Source organism: Tachypleus tridentatus, chromosome 10, assembly GCF_004210375.1.
Source record: "Tachypleus tridentatus isolate NWPU-2018 chromosome 10, ASM421037v1, whole genome shotgun sequence".
NCBI classification, from domain to species: Eukaryota; Metazoa; Arthropoda; class Merostomata; order Xiphosura; family Limulidae; genus Tachypleus; species Tachypleus tridentatus.
The window spans coordinates 173,769,480-173,788,547 of record NC_134834.1 but is presented as its reverse complement, the minus strand read 5'-3'; the positions used below and the strand labels follow the sequence as shown (position 1 = coordinate 173,788,547).

General features: G+C 30.2%; 1 protein-coding gene across 2 annotated transcripts in view; it reads left to right on the top strand.

The window, feature by feature from the left end:
• Nucleotides 1-508: 508 nt before the first annotated feature.
• The window catches only part of LOC143230942 (cytoplasmic dynein 1 light intermediate chain 2-like), a 53,875-nt gene continuing 35,315 nt past the window's right edge, over nucleotides 509-19,068 (top strand). For both annotated transcript variants that reach the window (XM_076465283.1, XM_076465282.1), the window contains exons 1-4: nucleotides 509-687; nucleotides 3,334-3,407; nucleotides 5,182-5,298; nucleotides 17,985-18,215. In XM_076465283.1, the coding sequence (XP_076321398.1) occupies nucleotides 605-687; nucleotides 3,334-3,407; nucleotides 5,182-5,298; nucleotides 17,985-18,215 (505 nt within the window). In that variant the 5' untranslated portion in view covers nucleotides 509-604. The remainder of the gene's footprint in view (nucleotides 688-3,333; nucleotides 3,408-5,181; nucleotides 5,299-17,984; nucleotides 18,216-19,068) is intronic.

Sequence of the window (19,068 nt, the reverse complement as noted above, 5' to 3'; positions counted from 1 at the left end):
ATATTGGCTTTTAAAGTTGAAGGCGATACGTATAGTATTAAAAATTGTACCTTTATTACAGTTATCTTAATGCACTATAAAGTTTTGATATAATGTTTATTTCCATCTTACTTCCTCCAGTGCACAGCAGCATATCTGCGGACTTACAACGCTAGAAACCGAGTTTCGATACCCATGATGGGCAGAGCACACACAGCTCATTTTGTAGTTTTATGCTTAATTACGAGCAAATAAATCCATCTTGTTGAGATTGAGTACATAAATAATTTCGAAAAAATATGTTTGTATCTTCAAAAACTTACAACATTAAATTCTTAAAAAAGAGTCCATGTTATAAGATTTTCTATGGTTTGTAAGTCACGTTAGACATTAATAGAAACATTTACATTTGAAAATATTATTTATAGTATGTATTTCGTGTAATATAAATCTGTATTATATTCCTTCCAAAATTTTGGGATGATCCCTATTAGAGAAGTAAACGATCGGATATGACGTATTCGCCGTATATGTGACCACATGCTCTACCTGCTCTCTTATAGATGTAGTATTCTATAAATGTCTCTATAATATTAATAGTTACAATACAATTCCAAAGTCAGTAATGGGTCCTGTTAAAGAATATAAGAATTCGGACCCAGAATATTTGGAAGAGAAGTTGAACAGCAACATTGATCATAATATTTGGTAAGGAAACAAATGTGAAGAGACATGTATGTGAACTGTAACATGAGATGGAATTTTGCAACAATAAAACTAAATTAAATTGAAAAAGAGAGATGAATAGAGCTAGTGATAGCAATATATTACGAAACAATACCAGCAGTACCGTCTTTGTTAGGGAGTCTTACAACTAGTACTAGATTACAGAAGAAAGGAGCGTTTACGCCAATTAACACGCATTTCATCATAAAACATTAATATATCTATATTATGTTTTTCTATATATTATTTAATTATGGTCAAAATATTAACACCGCCTAGAGAAAAAATGTTTTATAAATTGATGTTTTTGAATTGGGACACATTTCGAAGCTTAAAGGCTTTCCTGAGTTATTAAAAGGCAGGTAAATGAGAAGTAAAAGTTATCTATAATTTAAGAATTATATTCACGTTGTGATACAATTCAAAGGTGGTTGTGTGTATTTGCCGTCTTGTAATTAAAATGTTACTAATAAAACAAGAATTTTAATTAGTAATATGCGCTGTGTGTAATTTATCATTTAAAAATAAAATTTAAAATACATAAAGTTTCTAAAGTATATAATACTTGGAGTAATGGCTGAATAATGACCTCTAATGGGTAAGTTCATGGTAAAAATATTACAAACTGCAAAAACAACTAGTTCATCTTTATAGTTGTGAAATGTAACAGGAAAAACTCATTTCTATAAAATTTGATATTTTAATTCAAAATATTTTAAATTTTATTTTTTAGTTTTACAATTTGAACAGGTTAGTTCAAATTTAATATTTGTATGATGTTTTACTTTATTAATTTTTTTAGTGAATCACATTTATTGTAAACTTGGAATTTGCTATTATTACTTGCCAAGTTTTTCTTTGTGAAACACTTGTAGATGATTTTTTTTATTTTTTTTTGCTCAGGAAATATTAAATTGGAATAGTTTAGGCATCAATGGCATACTGCCTATAAAAATTTAAAACCCACAAAATATATTCTTAGCTCTATGTAAAGGTGTGGTTAAAAAATATATTCATCTCTTTCCTCATTAAATACAACATTCATAAACATATCATTTTTGGACTAAAATATGTATAAAATATAATCCACTTAGTTTGCTTTTTACATTATTTATCAAAAAATATTCATATCATTCAGTAATCTCAGCTCAAGGCTGTGCATTAGTTCAAAAAGTGTTTTGAAAATGTATCTTCCTTAAAAAAATCATTAGATGTGAGTATTTAGACACTGAAACATTTTTGTTACAACATTGAAATCAGACAGTTTATATTAAAATATCAGAAAACAATCAGCATCATTAATCAATAACTTATGGAGATGTGACATATTATCAAATATGAAATAAGCTTAATGTTTGTTAATAGTTATTACATTTATTTCTTATCCATTCTGAAGTCTTAAAATATAAATTAGTGAGTTTGTTGATAGAAACTTCAAATTCGTGATTAATATCTCTCTCTATCTATGTGTAGGATAATGATGGAAAAAAGAGCAAGTATATGGGTCTTTAACTTTTGATTAATCTATTAAAAGTACTGAGGTACCAGAAGAGCAGTCAATCTCACTAATTTTTAAGAGTGGAATATAAATAATAAAAGTTAGTCTGACTTCAGCAGTTGGTAACATACTATTAATACTAGAGTATTTGGGCAGTTTTTGTGCTGTTGTAAAGAATTAGCATGAATTTAGAAAGAGAATGTCATGTATTATAAATTTGCAAATTGTTTTTTTATTGCTTTTATATTTAATTTGGCTATACATGATGTAATGAATTTGACATATTGGAACTTTCATACTGGCCTTAATAAGGTAGCCATATAAAAGATTCTTATAAAAAACATTTGTTAGGGCAAGAAACAAGTTAATTAAATGCATTAAGAGTGACAGAAAATTGTTGTCAGTAGTGTGAAGTTGGTGGATTAATGTTATTAGTGGCTCTGTACTGAACCTTTTGTTATTTATCATTTTCATTAATTTATCTGATACAGTAAAACCACTAAATTGGTTGTAGGTATTTAAATTGTAATAGATAAGTTGTTCTGTTAAGAAGTATAGACTACTTAGTCAGCTGGCAAACCTTGAAATAGACTTTTGTAGACACTAGCAAATGGTTGTTAAATACTTTTTGATCACTATCAGATTCAGGGCTGTAACTGTATTATACCATGTTTTCCTATACGTGTGAATGTCAAAATTCATTTTAGTTACATGTAATAGGGTTTTTATTTGACTTATTTCATAAAAATTGAAAAATGCTCAATTTGGGTGGAAACTGATGTGTCTAAGCCATGAGTTTCTGCATCGACAGAGCTTATATATCCCTATTCTGGTCACTATTTTATACTAATGAGGTTATTATTGAATGTTAAAGTTTAAATGGCAAAAACTTATTGCAGTCCTCATTTATGAACCCATATTGTGGCTCATGATAACTGTTCAGACTGAAACATTTAAAAATATATCAGAGTCTGCAAGTTAAATAAACACATCTCATTGAACAGGCTTTTTGTATTGGTTTCTTACCTGTACCTAAAAAGGAATTATCCTGAACAGCTGGTGACATTAAGTCTAGTATTAGCAAAATTAATTAATCTAATTACTTTCATAAAAAGTTAATTTTTACACAGGTCAAACCTTCTGACTCAGGTTCAAGCATCTTCTCCAAACAAGTTACCATCTGGAAAACTTCTTTTAGTATTAGGTGAGTGGTGGGAGTTATTTATTAATGAATTGAAAATTTTTTTATTGAAATATATTGTAATTAAACCTCATGAAGTTTTGTCATTATGATTACAATAAATTCTTTAGCTACTAGGAATTTAAAAAGAAATCATACTGGCATATATTGTATACTTAGGTATGGAGTCTATTATGTACATGTATCAGTTGTCTTTTGAAATTTTGCCTTCTTTGAAACAATAAAGCATAGTCATTTTTAATGAATATAAATACTGCATTTTCTAATTTTGAAAGTTTTCTCTTGCAATATGAATTAAATTTTAGACTAGGTTAAAAACTGAAACATATAATAGAATTTAAATTTAAAAAAATAAAATTAATTATTTTAAGATCACAATTGTTAATATCATTTTCTATTAGAAAATAGAAGTTTAAAATATAGAGTTTTGTCACGTTTTTTTTATAAACTATCCTAAATTTTAATTCCTCTTGTAACCAAGAGTTTTAATGTCTATATGAGCTGTCTTTATAATACTTTCATCTTGTAAATAAAAGAGCTTTTTATTGTACTTTTATGCACTTTGAGACATTTTGTTTCTAGTATCTTGCTCAGAAACATATATGAGCTAATTCTAAGTTTTATTTATGGGTGTTCACATGGGAAATTTTTATGATCTTTCAGTTTATTACTATAATTATATGAAAAACGAAGTACAATATAGTAGGCTTATATGAGGGAAATAAATACAGAAATAATGGACTCCATATATTTATCAAACATTAATTCACAAACACTACATTGTATAAAATAGAGCTGGAATTTTCAAGGTTATCTTTTGCAATTCCTTTTTAAGTATAATTACTTCTTTTATCTAACATATTTTAAAATGATTTTAAGAAATGTAAATGTTACATTCTAACATGAGAACTGCATATTTTCTGTTTTAGATTATTTTAGTGTAGGTCAGGCACATCTTAGCAAGTTAACTTTTAAATGACACAATCTGTACAACTGGTTAAGGCTGATAGACCAGTTCCTTAAGATGTGATTAGGTGATGATTCTTTAAAGTGTATACATTTTTACTGTTGAAAACCTGGTGAAATTAGATATGGCAGGTTAATTTAAATTACCTAAGATATGATGGCATTTTCTTGGAATTTCTCATTATGTCAACTTATCATTATTGTATGAGGCTCCTTGTAGATAGGTTATTTATGTTCATGTAATGAATATTATATGAAGACATTATTTGATACTCAAGCATATTAATTTTTTTAATTCATAGAAACTTTCATATAAATACAGTCAGCAATTATCTTAGCTCATATTTGCAATTAATTTGTGTTATATGATAGTCAGTTTTCCTGCTTGTTAATTTTAACATATTTCTGAACATCTACAAGATTGGCTCTATTTCAATGATCCACTAATAGCAGCTATAGATATGTTTTATAGATGGGCCTAACTTTCTGTTTGTTACACTCAGAATGTACAACTAGATTAACTGAATGTAAAATAATGTAACAACAACAATTTCATTATAGACTGGTGTATAAAGAGGCTTCTCTGAACCAATTTGTGTGTACATATATATATATATATATATATATGTGTGTGTGTTTTATATACAAACATATATACAATCTAAATCTCATACTTGTTAAGTTGATAATAGTTAACAATCTAGTTATATTAAAAACTTTACTATGTTTCCTAGTGTTATAACAGTTACTTTGTTGAATGTGTAATTTTAGTTACCTTGTAGTACAGTGCTCTTTTCATATGCTGTACTAGGTGATGAGGGTTCTGGAAAAACTTCCCTCATTGCTAGGATCCAAGGAAATCGAGATGCTAAAAAGGGTTCTGGATTGGAGTTCAACTGTGTTGTAGTACAAGATGATTATAGAGATGGTAATTATTATGTTATTTAACCCAGCTTATTTACACAAATTTCACACGTATTTATTTTAACTGTTTATAAGAAGCTAATTATAATTTGTGCCATTGTTTTTCTAAGAGTTATTTTTTGTAATTCTTTAAAAGCTTATTGTTTGCCATCTGAGGAGACATTTTTTAATTAATTATTCTCTATTGCAAGAAATAATAAGTTGTGTCAAGTAATGTTGTGAAGTGTAATTATTTAGCAGCCATTTTTTAAACAGATAGTAATTCCAATAATTATTGAACAGAGTGCAAAGTTATGAAATTGGATGCAGATAAAAAAAGATTGTGATAGTGTAATATTACAGTATGGATAACTATTGTGATATATTTTAATCCTTTCACAATGGACCAGGGTTCAAAGGTCATGTCATCCCATTTGTTGACTTGCATTCAAAATTTTATTGAACTGCTATTTTATGAACTTATATCAATAAATTTGGGATCAAATTGTAGATTATAATTCAAACTTAATATTATATATGAGTGAATTTCTTAATTTAGAAGTAAATAGTAAAAGAACACCTTTAAATACAGATTTTGATGAGTTACGTGGTATGTTGAAAGCAGCACTGTTTAAAATTAGATGTTTGTGATGTCAAAATACTATGTCTATAGTTTTGTACAAATTGGGAAGTCAAATTGCTAATATTATTAAGTTAGATTATAAAATTAGAACCTCATACTTTTCTTTTTATTTTGCTGAGATATGGCTTATGTACTGAATCATACACCTCTTTCCATTTTCTGAAATGGTCCATTATATACACTTACTTCAACATATGACATGTGAAAAAACCAGCAGCTTAGAATGCCCCCTTTGTGGTTTTCTAAGCCATTTTAATTCTCAAAAGGCTACCACGTTCTTTCAAACCAAGGTTTCATAGAGGTAGGTTGTATTTTTAGTCTGCTCGAAGTTTCATATTTTTTAACATCTAAATAAATCTTAGTTATTCAGCTTAATAAATTATAGTGGAATTCTGTGCCCATATATATGATTTTTTGGTTATTCAAGTGTGTGTGTATATATATATATGTATAAAATCTAAAAACTGTTTTGTTGTTTTTTACATCCTCAGTGTGCGAAATTTTAAAAGGCTTAACAACCTGTATCCAACACCAACTAAGAAGAAAGGTCATAGTGAGAAGAGATAATTGTTTGCTTTACTTTTTGATTTATTGTTCTATATTTTAAGAAAAATGAGTTTAATAATTTATTTCTAAATAGTAATAATCTACACACACACATACACTACTGGCCAAAATCTTAAGGCCAATGAACATAAAAAAAATATGCATTTTGTGTTGTTAGACTCAACCACTTATTTGAGTAAAGCTTCAAAAGATGAAAATAAAGAAAGGTAAAATAAAAATAAAAAACGTTTTTAGCATTTAATAGGGAAAATGTGAACATTATGAAATTAGCCTAAATACTAGCTGGTCAAAAGTTTAAGACCATACCAAAAATAAGTCCTAAACAGGGTAGGAAATGCCCAACAAGATTTCTTAGTAGTGAGTTGCATGGCTGTCATTGCGAATAACTGCAAACATTCGCTTTGGTGGTCAATATAAGCATTTGCAGAAGGCTGGCTGGAATGTTATTCCAAATAGTGAAGATGGCTTCACGAAGATCATGCACTGTTTGGAATTGATGTCCATTTCTATAGACTTCCCTTGCTATCCACCCCTAAACATTTTCAATGGGGTTCAGTTCAAGAGAACACGCTGGGTGGTCCAAAAGAATCACGTTATACACCATGAAAAAGTCCTTTGTCCTGCGGGCATTGTGGATTGCAGCATTGTTTTGCTGAAAGATCCAGTCTTTTCCACACATGGGAGGGCTTTCAATCAATTAGGATGCTCTCTCCAACATGCCAATGTAACCAGCTGTTGTTTGATGCCCCAGTATAACCTGAAGCTCCATTGTTCCATTGAAAGAGAAAGCACCTCAGATCATGATGGAATCTCCTCCACTGTATCGTGTTGAAAATCTCTCGGGTGGGATATCCTTATCGTGCCAGTAATGTTGGAACCCATCTGGACCATCCAGGTTAATTTTTTTCTCAGCAGAGAAAAAAAACCTTCATCCACTTTTCTATGTCCCATGTTTGGTGCTTCCCAGCAAAGTTTAACCGAGCTGTTTCGTGGTTTGTAAGGAGGCATGGCCTTTGAAGACATTTACGGTTTTCAAAGCCTTTCTCTTGTAGGTGCCATCTTATTGTTCTTGAGCTGCATTCTGCACCTGTAAGGGCATTAATCTGGTTTGACGATTGGCTGGTGTCTTGCCGGACAACCCATCGGATCCTCCTGCTCAATGCCGGTGAAATTTTCTTGGGCCAACCACTTGAAATTCTCGTTCCATATCCCTCAGGGTCTTTAAAGAAATTTGCAACAGCAGTTTTACTATGCCCAATCTCACCAGCGATGGCACGTTGAGAGAGACCTTGCTTTTGCATCTCGACAATTCTGCCACATTCAAACTCAAACTCTGTCAGCTTTTTAGCCTTTCCATGTTTTTACCCAATGTAACACAAGTGACTAAATTTCGTTACGTGTTTACCAGTTAACGCTTCATTTCAGTATGGTCTTAAACTTTTGACCAGCTTGTATTTAGGCTAATTTCATAGTGTTCACATTTTCCTAGTAAATGCTAAAACAGTTTTTTATTTTTATTTTCCATTTTCTTTTGAAGCTTTACTCAAATAAGTGGTTGAGTCTAACAATGCAAAATGCATATTTTTTCTTTATATTCATTGGCCTTAATATTTTGGCTGCAGTGTATATATATATATATATGTATAATAATTGAAATATGATTGTATATTACAAAATACTAGTCCACTAAAACACAGCTATGTTTTCTGTACACAAAAAATCAGATATTTTATTGAAGTATTTTTACTAAAGATTTGTTTGTGAAAATATCTAGTCTGTTACATTACCAGTCTGAGTGCAAATTGACTTCTTGTTGTGATTAAAAATACTATTCTTTGTCCCATGAATTTTAAATATTTGCATAATCTCTAAAATCATCTAAATACATTTCAGATGTTTGTTTTCAGTAAGACTATATATTTTATGTATTTTTCTATACCTTGACTATTTGAGGTCTGTCATTTAACCAATCTCATAACTGTCATAAAAATATTAGGAAATATAAATTATGCTATTTTTGTGCTAGAATGACAACATATTATAACACAAAAATACAAATATTTAATCTAAGTAGCTTAAGTCTCAAATGCTATATATTTACATATATATTTATTATGTTTTTTCATTATATTGACATTCCAGTCATACCTAGCTAATATTACATAACTTGCATTGATGCAATGCACATGCACTCATGTTATGTATTTTATAATATAAAACTGACCTCTAGTCTTCCCCATCTTGGCTGTGTTTTAGTGGACTAATATTATGTATACAGTATACAGCCACATTTCAATTATATATATGTATAGATTATTACTACTTAGAAATAAATTATTGAACTTATTCTTTATAAAATTTATCCATATTACTGATACTGACAAGTTAGAATATAAAATAAAACCTCTCTCTTTTCTCTTTGGTGAGATATCATAACATTTACTGAAAACACAGCAGTCCTACTCATCTCTTTCTGTCTTTTGGAAACACTTCCATATGTACTACTACTTCTATCTGTGACATGTGAATAGCCAATAAAAAGCTCAGAATTTGTGATGATGAGAATTACACTTGAAGTAAAAATATATCTCAAGACAGCTGGTATGGGTATTAAAATATTTATTAAAATAAAGTAGAGAACATTTTGACCTTCTTAACCTGAAAATAACCTAAGAAGGCCAAAAGCTCAGAATGTACTCCTATTGGCTTTCTGAGCAATTTTGAACTATTAGGGTGTCAATCTTCTTATTTTGATACATGATTTCAAACTGGTAAAGTAGTTCTTTAATGGTTTTGAAACTCCATATTTTTTTAGACCCAATTACAGTGTAGTTACTAAGCTTGATAAAGTATAAGAGAGTTTGTGGTACTGATATAGTAATTTATGATTTTTTGTTTTTTTTTAATGTATGTACAAATACCTTAAAAATATTTTGTTCCACATCCTTCACATGAAAAATTTCTTAAGACTTAGCAACCTATGATAAGCAGTAATTGAGTACAAAGGTCATAATTGGAAGAGGTGATTGTTTACTTTTTTATTCACTGTTATATGTTTTAAGAGAAATAAGTTTTAAGACTTGTTTGTCAGTGATAATAATGTATTTACATATATAATGTATTAAAACTGAAATGTTTCTGTATTTTAGAAAATAATAGTTCACTAAAACACAGCTAAGACAGGTAATTGTGTAAAGGCTAGTCTTATATTATTGGATGTGGTAAGATGAGTGCACGTGTGCCATTTCATTATAATTTAAATAATATAAACCAGGCATGGCTAGAAGGTCAACATAATAATAATAATTATACATAAAACTATAATAGTATGAGATTTAAGTTCTTTAAACCCAACATTTGTGTTTTTGTGTTATAATCTGTAGTCATTCTTGAAAGAAAAGAGCTAATTTATTTCCTAATTTTTTATATGATGGTTACAAGGTCTGTCAAATCTACTGAACTGATAAAAATATTTTTTAGTAAAAATAACAGAAAGTTTTTAACAAATGTGTGATGGCTATGTGTATGTTATGAAAATTTTCTGATCCATTAAAGTATTTTAACCTTAAAATTAAAATTACTTTGCATGTTGAATAGTCAACAGGCAAAAAGAAAAAAGGCATGAGAAAAACATTACTTAAACAATCTTAAAACTTAATTCAAATATCTGATATTTTGCTTACAAAAGCCCTGTAATGTTTACTGATAATCTGGAAAATTTCATGAAAATATGCCTACTAATTTTACAGTTATAGCATGAAAACTGTAAAAAATATAGAATAGTTACAAGTTCAGTCTCAGGGACCAAGGTCATGCTGAAAGAGTTAGTAACAAAAATAAGTAATGAAAGGAAATTATGCATCACTGTAACCTGTTTTTTTTTTCACCTTTAAAATATGTTCTTTTGTAATCAAAATAAATGATAAAAGGAAATTTAATGTGAACCTACTCTAATGATTTTCCAACATTGATTTTTTGGATTCCTTCTTCATTTCCTTCTTTGTTACTCTCATGCACCTGATCCTCAATCTGTTACTTTGCAAGCATTTGGTCTCCTTGAGTGAAGTGATCCTGAGTTTCATGTTTGATGGAATCAAAATCACTTATTGGAGGCGAGTGGAGAATAGCTGATCAGTGATCCTGTCAGTAGGCAAGTGGAGCATAACTGATCAGTGATCCTGTCAGCAGGCAAGTGGAGTATGGCTGATCAGTGATCCTGTCAGGTCCCAGACAAGATTTAAGATTGGTGTTGATCATCTTTATCTTGCTGAATCATCTCTCAGCCTTAGCAGAGCTGGCTGGTGTAGATAGCAGTAGGTCATAGAGGGCACACATGTTAGATAGCTTCTCCTTAACCCTAGGGATAATATCAGCCCATGGCTGGCTTTTCTTGCTATGCCTGATGAAATTAAGTACTCAAAAATAAATGTAGAAAGTATATCAGAGACCATCTTGAGAATTGCATTATTATTCCTGTTTCTAGATCATTATTTTACATTCATTTAAATTACTTTGTGTGTTTTGTTCTTTTTAGTGCAGTTTGCAGAGTTAGATTCATAAGTGTTTGCCTGAACATGCATTTATCTACAAACTATGTACATACAGTAAGATAGATTCACCAAATTCCAATTTTGCTGGCCTGTTTCTGAAAAGCATTGACAAAAGAAAAAGAACTTCATGTACATTTTTCAAATGTGTATGAACCTTAATATAGACTTGGCATCATACAAAAAAGTTAAAAAAAGTGGCATTCTGATTAAAAACAGTAGTGAGCTTTATAAAAATTCAAACAATTACTAGTTATCAAATTTTGTAAATGAAATTTTAGATATATAACCACTACACTGATACAAAAAGTTTGAATATTGGATGAAATGATAATGGCATTCTTTTAATGACATTGCATTTATTTTTAAAATATCTATGCCTTCAGAAGGTCCCATTCAACACTTCTTATTAATATCATCTTGTTTCAAGATAGAATGGAAGTAGATGAATAAAGTGGCCACAACTTAATTTCCAAAGTCTTAATATCTTTCTTATATTTTCTCATTTATCAGTATATTACTTACTGAAAAGTTTCTTACATAAAAAAATAAGAATGGATACTTGAGAACATTTTCTAGTAACTGAGATATTTCTAATGTTGAAGACTGATTATAGTGTATTACTCTTTCCATTTACTTTCCTGTATAAATAAAGTCAATCATCGTTACCAATGACATGTTTTCTATCTCAAATATAAAATATTTTGCTGTTTAAATAGCATTTAAGTTGAATTTGCTATAGCTTGACATGCAAAATACCCTAGAATTTGACTATATGAACAAATTCAATGAATTTCATCAATGAAGTTTCCAAGACGGCTTTGTGCAGACAGTCATCATTCACTGCAGTTCAAGTTTTGGAAATGATTCAGCAAGATTTGGACTCAGAGTGACTGTTTTGAGTATGAAAGTTCAGAAGAAGACTGAAGGCAGTGGTAAAGAAAGTAGACTAAGCACACAAAGCAAATTGGAAGCAACCAAGGGAATATACATAGTTAAAACCTCAAGGGGACATGGTTCCACTACCAGTGGAAGGTGAGAAAAATCAAGGGGAAGAGCGACCATGGCTTGAGGAATGACCCAGGGAAGCAGTTCAGGAATTCCACTCCAGGTACAGTCTCCATCTCCACCTGAACCCAAACCATCAGTTAGTTCAGAACAGGATGCCAAGTAGCAGTGGAAAACTCTAGAAGAAATGAAGATGTTTGAAGAGGACCAACTATGTACACTCCAAACAAACCCTGAAAATTTCATGTTTATATGTTGATATGCATTGAAGTTATAAAATTTGTATGTAATGCATCCCTATTCAGAACTAACAGGCAAAAAGAATGTGGCAATTGGCATCAGTTAAAAATAATAACTTGGCAGTGAAAGAGTTAACAAGTTACTGGCAAAAACAAAAATTTCTTTAAAAAATGTCTGAATACCATTCCTAATAAATAATTCATGTTGTGTGTTTTATTTCAAATGTCTCATGCATGTTGATGACATCTACTTATTCAGACAGCCAGTCTGAATAATAGTATTGCCTAGCTGAATAAGTACATCTGGATTTAAAAATAATATTAGTCTACATTCAATACCATGTTTGCAGAAAAAAACAGTTGGGCTACAGGCAGCATTTTGGAAATCCATTTCCAAACTTATTTCAATATATTATTTAGAAATTGCTTCTTCGTACACTAGTTTGCTGAGAGATTGAAAACTGACTTGAATCATGTACAAAAGGTAGAGAATAAACTGGTCAATCACAAAAACAAGGACCTTCACTGAGGAATGTAATATGTCACAATCATGTTTTGATACATGATTATGTTTATAGAACCTCAGAATTAGTGATTCTATGCAGAAGATGTTTGGAAATAAATGCACTATATCTATTTTTTGCATTACCAAGCAACATTTTAAGATGTGATTTGAATCTATAGTTATGAAATATATTGACCTAATGGATTCAAGGTAGAATGCACAAATAAATTTATCATTATTTTGCAAGCTAAATTCATATCAGCAAAAGTATTATTAACCTGACGTGATCCCTTTAGTCAAGATCTATTTGGTAGATTCTCAACTTTTTCATGACTTCGTTCAAGTTACATGCATATTGTATTAGTCTATGCCCATGCACAGTATATTTTTAGGTATATTGAGAACTGCACTTTAGGTTTCAGTCTAGTTACTGTTTTGACTGTAAATCACACAGATGAAGGATTGATAAGTATATACCTGCATCTTAAGATGGCTAGTATGGGTATTAACACTTTTACTAGTAAAGCAAAGAACAATGTTTGGACCTAAAAGGGTCAAAATATTGTTCTCTGCTTTACTAGTAAAAGTGTTAACATCCATACCAGCTATTCTGAGATACATTTTTACTTCAAGTCAGTTTCTTGTCATCAAGAATGTAACTGCATGCTTTAATTCAGTTAAATTAAACCTGAACATTTGAAAACTAACAAAACAAACAAAACTACTGATTAACACTGTCCTTCACTATGAAGTGAATGAAGATCTGTAAAGGGCTGGCAGTGCTTTGAAATTGCATGTGCATCTTTGAAGTAATATTTCAACTAATGTATTGTCCATTGATTCTTTTTTTTTGCATAATCGTTTTTGCTTGGCTCTTGTAGATTTTATTGAAATTGTGACATTGTGATTTTCACTCCCCATATGTGTCTGGATCCCATCAAGCTTGAAATTACTGCATCAATAGTAGGATCCATTCAAAGTTTTAACAGGCTCACCTTTCACATTCTCTTCTTGACATACCTCTCAGAATTTTATTTCACCATTTTCATCAAACCCAGCCATATATTCTCCTTCTCCTACTCCTTCCTGTAAACTCTTTTCTACCTTGTCATATTTTCTGTCCATTTGTCTCTTTTCAGTTGCATCTATGTTGTCTAGGTATCATCACTTTGTTATGATTAAGATGAAATGTCTGCTTGTGACAGATCAGAATGTCTAAAAGATACTCAGTCAAAGATGTAAAGAAAACTGGGATTTTCATGTATCAAATGATATACTATATTACATTGTTTTCTGTACAGAAAAATATTAATTTTTCTTTTAATACAAGTTCCACTTCCATGGAAGACATATCAGCTAGCTTGGATAAATTTGTAACAGCTCTCATTGCATAGTTATAAAACCAGAAAAACTATGATAGTCATGGAATTGTCAGCATTTATCATTATTTTTATTATGTGTGTGTGTATATATATATTATTTAATTAATTATCTTATCATGGTTAAATCAAATTGACCAACCACATGACCACTTTGTACTTGTTATAGTTTCCATACTACTTACTTTTAATATAGTTAGTGTATCTTTATAAAATTTGCCAGACTTTCAGTAAACTTCTCAAGACTCTTATATACAAAGAAACCTTATTTTTAGTGGAGAATATTTATTAAAGATTTGTTCATGAATTATATTGTTTTTGTTTTTAACTAGTTTATATTCAAAGCAATTTTCATGTTAAGATTAAATAAACTTTTCTTCATCTCAAAAATCTTGAATGTTATTTGCTTACTCTCTGAAACCTCCTAAATACATTTCAAACATTTTTGTTTTTTCATTAAATATAGTTTATTTGTTATTTTTTCCACACAAACTCTATACAAATATTACAAGGTCAGTCAAATTGACCTATTATTTTAACTACCAAAATAATTAAAAATAATTTAAATTATCTTGTTTTCTTTCTAAAGTGACCTCAAATTGTATTGTGAAACTACATCTAGTTAAATTTACATTTTATTCTTTTATTGACCTTTGACCATGTCAAACCACTATTCATGCCAGTATAAGTTATAAATTACTTGGGGAACTTGCAGCTCATGCTACACTTCAATTTCGCTACTCCAAGCTGCTCATATGTGTGCTTCATGAAAATTTTTATTGTTATTTATTTTACCTAATCTAACTTTAACTAACCTAAAGAAATTCCTATTTTTACCTTTTAGTTACTTTTATAATAATAAATAAAAGAATATGCACAAGATTTTTTTGCTGTCAGTTGTTGAGAACACTTAACCCTACTTTTTTATCACAGTCTTGGGCTACCATGTTATGATATTCTGACAGATTGGTGAGCAGCTTTGCCACTCACTAGCATTGGTCCTTTGGGATAGCTTAATCTTACAGAGGTAATTTAGCTGCAACAGCCTTGGCAAAGACTATGAACCACATGGAGCACATTGACCTTGACCTTGTTATGTATTACAATTTAAAATAGCCTGAAATTGAGTTAAATAATAATTTAAATTTACAAGTTAAATAAATGTTTATACGTATCCTGTTTATGATATTTGCCAATAAGATTGATACACACACAGTTTTCTCTTTTTTAATACAAATATTTTGGTGCCTCACATTTATATAGAGGGGTAGAGTTTCTAGGAATTTCAGCCAGTAGAACAGTATAGATTATACTCTATTTCTGGGGGGTCATTGGCTCCTGCTACCCCTGGAGTTTTACAATCCAAGTGAAAAAACCTTCAAAAATCAGCAGATCTTATGTAATTACATCTCCATTGGCTTCTACTTTTTCATCTTTTGTAATCACAGTTGTCTTGTAAAGATAAAATTGTTTCAGAATCCTTTAGGTCTTTTGTATAATCTTCTTCTCCTTAAGACCTTTCATCTTGCAACCTTTCAATGTTTCTCCATTCATTGATAAGGGCACTTTCTGGACCTTTGCTTTTGGCCATGGAGGACATACTTTCTTCTCTTACTAGCATGTACTCCTAAACTTACTGACATTTATACTATTAATATTAGAAGGCATTGTTTTCTGAGTGCAAACTTTTATCTAGTCAGAGCCATTTGACTCAAAACTAACCGAGGCAAAAAAGAAACCATCTTTTTTTAATTTTATCTACTGTTATTTTGTGTTTGTTTTACAGGCCAAAATCTTCAGAGCCACACATTCTGTATACTACCGTATAAACCATTCTGTATCTTTATAATGCTCATAGATCATTGACTCTGCAATAAGTATGTGCTAGTAGTATCAGCAGCTCCAAGTTTCATTCCATTAGATAACATATCTACCAGTTTCTTTGGCTTGATCAGTTCAGATATTTTTGGAAGCATTCTGAGGATTAGAATTTGCAAATCTTCTTGCATAGCACTTCTCATAAATTACATTATATACAGCTTGCCTCCAAGTGAATTACAGCATTCTTTCCTGATGATCCATTGAAGAAGTGAATTTGTGTCAAGCAATCCTTTAGTTTTTTAAAAATTGTCTGGATACTCTAGTTTTGTCATTAATATACTTTTGGAGAAGTCCAATGTTTTGTATCTTTTTTTTTTCTGGTTTTCAAAGCTAGTGGTTTGAAACATATATCCAATACAAGGATTCAAGAGTACTCCTCTCCCTAATTTATGTGTATGTCTACATGTGTGTAAGTGAGAACTTACTACATTATTTTTCTCTTGAAAATTACTCACTCATTTCTCTATATGTTCAGGATTCTTTTTTCAAAAGAATGTACTGTTAAAAACCCTTCTTCATATCAGGTATTGAAACTGCCTAATGTTTTATCATAGAACCAGCAGTGGTTTGATTTCTGACTGTAGAACAGTTTCTGTCATTTCTTGTTGGTCTAACAGCCTTAAAAGTAAGTGTTGGTCAGCTTCTACCCACCAGTTATGTGCACTCTTGTGTCCACATTGTTGTTCAGTCAAAGCTTTTGAAGGAATTATGTATATATTAGAGCTTTCCAAGAGTAACGAGTGTCTTTCCATTTCCTGTAGACTCATTACTAAAAATACATGTAGGAATTCTAGTTGTAGTAATAGCAGAAGTTAGAAATGCTTGTTTTAGTTGTTTCAAGCCTTTCCTCATCAGTATAGTAACAGAGAGGACTTCTTTCTCTGAGAAGATCTCATCAGTATAGTAACAGAGAGGACTTCTTTCTCTGAGAAGATCAAATGGTGGTGAGTTGGAGAGAGAGGGGTAGAATTTTATTTGAGAATAGCCTGATCCTGTAATAGTGTATCTTTCTTTGGTGCTTATAATTAAATATATAGGTTTTGAAGTGTGATGTTGAATTTAAGAATAAAAAAACTTTTGTCATTTCTATAAGAGTAGTTAGACTTTATTTCATGTGCTGTCTTCAGTACTGGTTTTCTTATAGAAAGAATCTCTAATTTTATGAATAGTATACATGGCTACCTAAAATATTACTTAGGTTAAAATTACAACACTCATTCATTCTGGGTACACTTGATATCATATAACTGATATGTTATGATACATATGGAAAGTTTTATGTCTTTACTAATAAAAGGTACTTGAATATTAGAGGATTTAAAAGAAGATTTTTAAAAGCAATACTTGTTATTTAGTATAAGTCTTTTCTTAGGTCTTATAGATTGTCAAATATTTATTGTATTATAGAGTTAAAATTGGTTGTTTAGTGTTTAATGGTTATTACCTGTAGAGTCAGGCAATTGAGCACAAATTGCATTCATGAGTGTCATAAAGATATTTGAATAATAAAAAAAAATATGTAAATCACATAATGTCATGAAATTAAATACCAGATTGAAATTTGTGTTTGCAGATATTACTGTTTTTAACCATTCCAACTATCAAAATATCGCAATTATGATTTCTCATTATTATATTTAATTAAGTGAAGATTTTTCATTTTATTGAGTTAGCATTAAGACTCCAAAAAGTAATCAACTGTCAAAATTAGTGTTTCCAGTTATTCCAAAAATCCTAGTCACATATGAAAATAATTGATTCGTTGAATGTAATTGATTGATGAGCCTAACAGATAATATAATAGTAAATTTTACTACTTGCCCATTTCTAATCATCAGAGACCTGGATAGACCTTATGGTTTGTGGTCATATTGCTCATCTTTAGTGTTGAATTACTGACTTTGAATTGACTTTTGAAATGGATGTCATTTTTTGTTATCAGATCACACTAGACTTGGTGTGTGGATCTTAGATGGAGATCCATGGCAGAGAAACTTACTCAAATTTGCATTGAATGAGAGAACGTTCCCCCACACAGTAGTCCTGTTTACAGTAGCAATGACCCAGCCTTGGAAAATGATGGAGTCTCTGCAGAACTGGGCAGATATTCTAGAGGAACACATTAGAAGACTTAAGTTTGATCCTGGGCAATTAGAGGAATGTAAAGAGAAAGGTATATCTTGCTGTAGTCTTTAAGAATAATGTATATTATTACTCATTAAAATGTATATGTGGAAATTCATATATATATATATATATATATATATATATATTTTACCCACATTTAGGAATGATAAGTTGGCTACAATTGTATAGAGTAGTTACTTTTTCAGAGTGTTGCTTGTAGAGTTGGACTGTGAGGTTCATGAGTATCCTAGGTATGTTAAGTTCACCAGGTGTTTACATAAACTAGAATACAGATTTCAATAAGTAGTGGTTGAATACAGAAAAAAAAAAGTATTAGAAATCATTAAAAATTTTTATGAAGATGTAGCTTCTACATTTATAATCAAAATACAGATGTTTGTTATGATGACATAGCAATTTTGATTTTAAAAATAATCAGTAGATTACTTATGACTTATGTTTAGCTAACATGCTGTTAACAGCTGCCTTGTTAAAGGCAACATAGTGTCTATGTAGTCCTTTCATGGACCTTTTATACAACTCTTACTAGTCATTATACAGTATCTTACAGCTGTTCATAATGTTTGACTTACCCAGTAATTATATACTGAAAAGTTGTATCAAAGTAACAAGTGAAAATAACTTTCTGCCAGTTATTATTATAAAATTTTCACTCAGATTTTCAGAAAACACTTGAATGGGCTGAAGTGTCTGCCACAGATTAGCAGCTTTAGCCAATTTGAGAATTTCCAACTATCTGAGAAGCAATTGTGATACAAACCCTATGACCTTTAAAATGAATTTCTAAATCTCATATTTTTTGTAGTTATGGTTAATAAGTTTTTTCTGTTTTGTTTTAGAAATATATTGCAAATTAAATAGATGTTTTTCAGTCACAG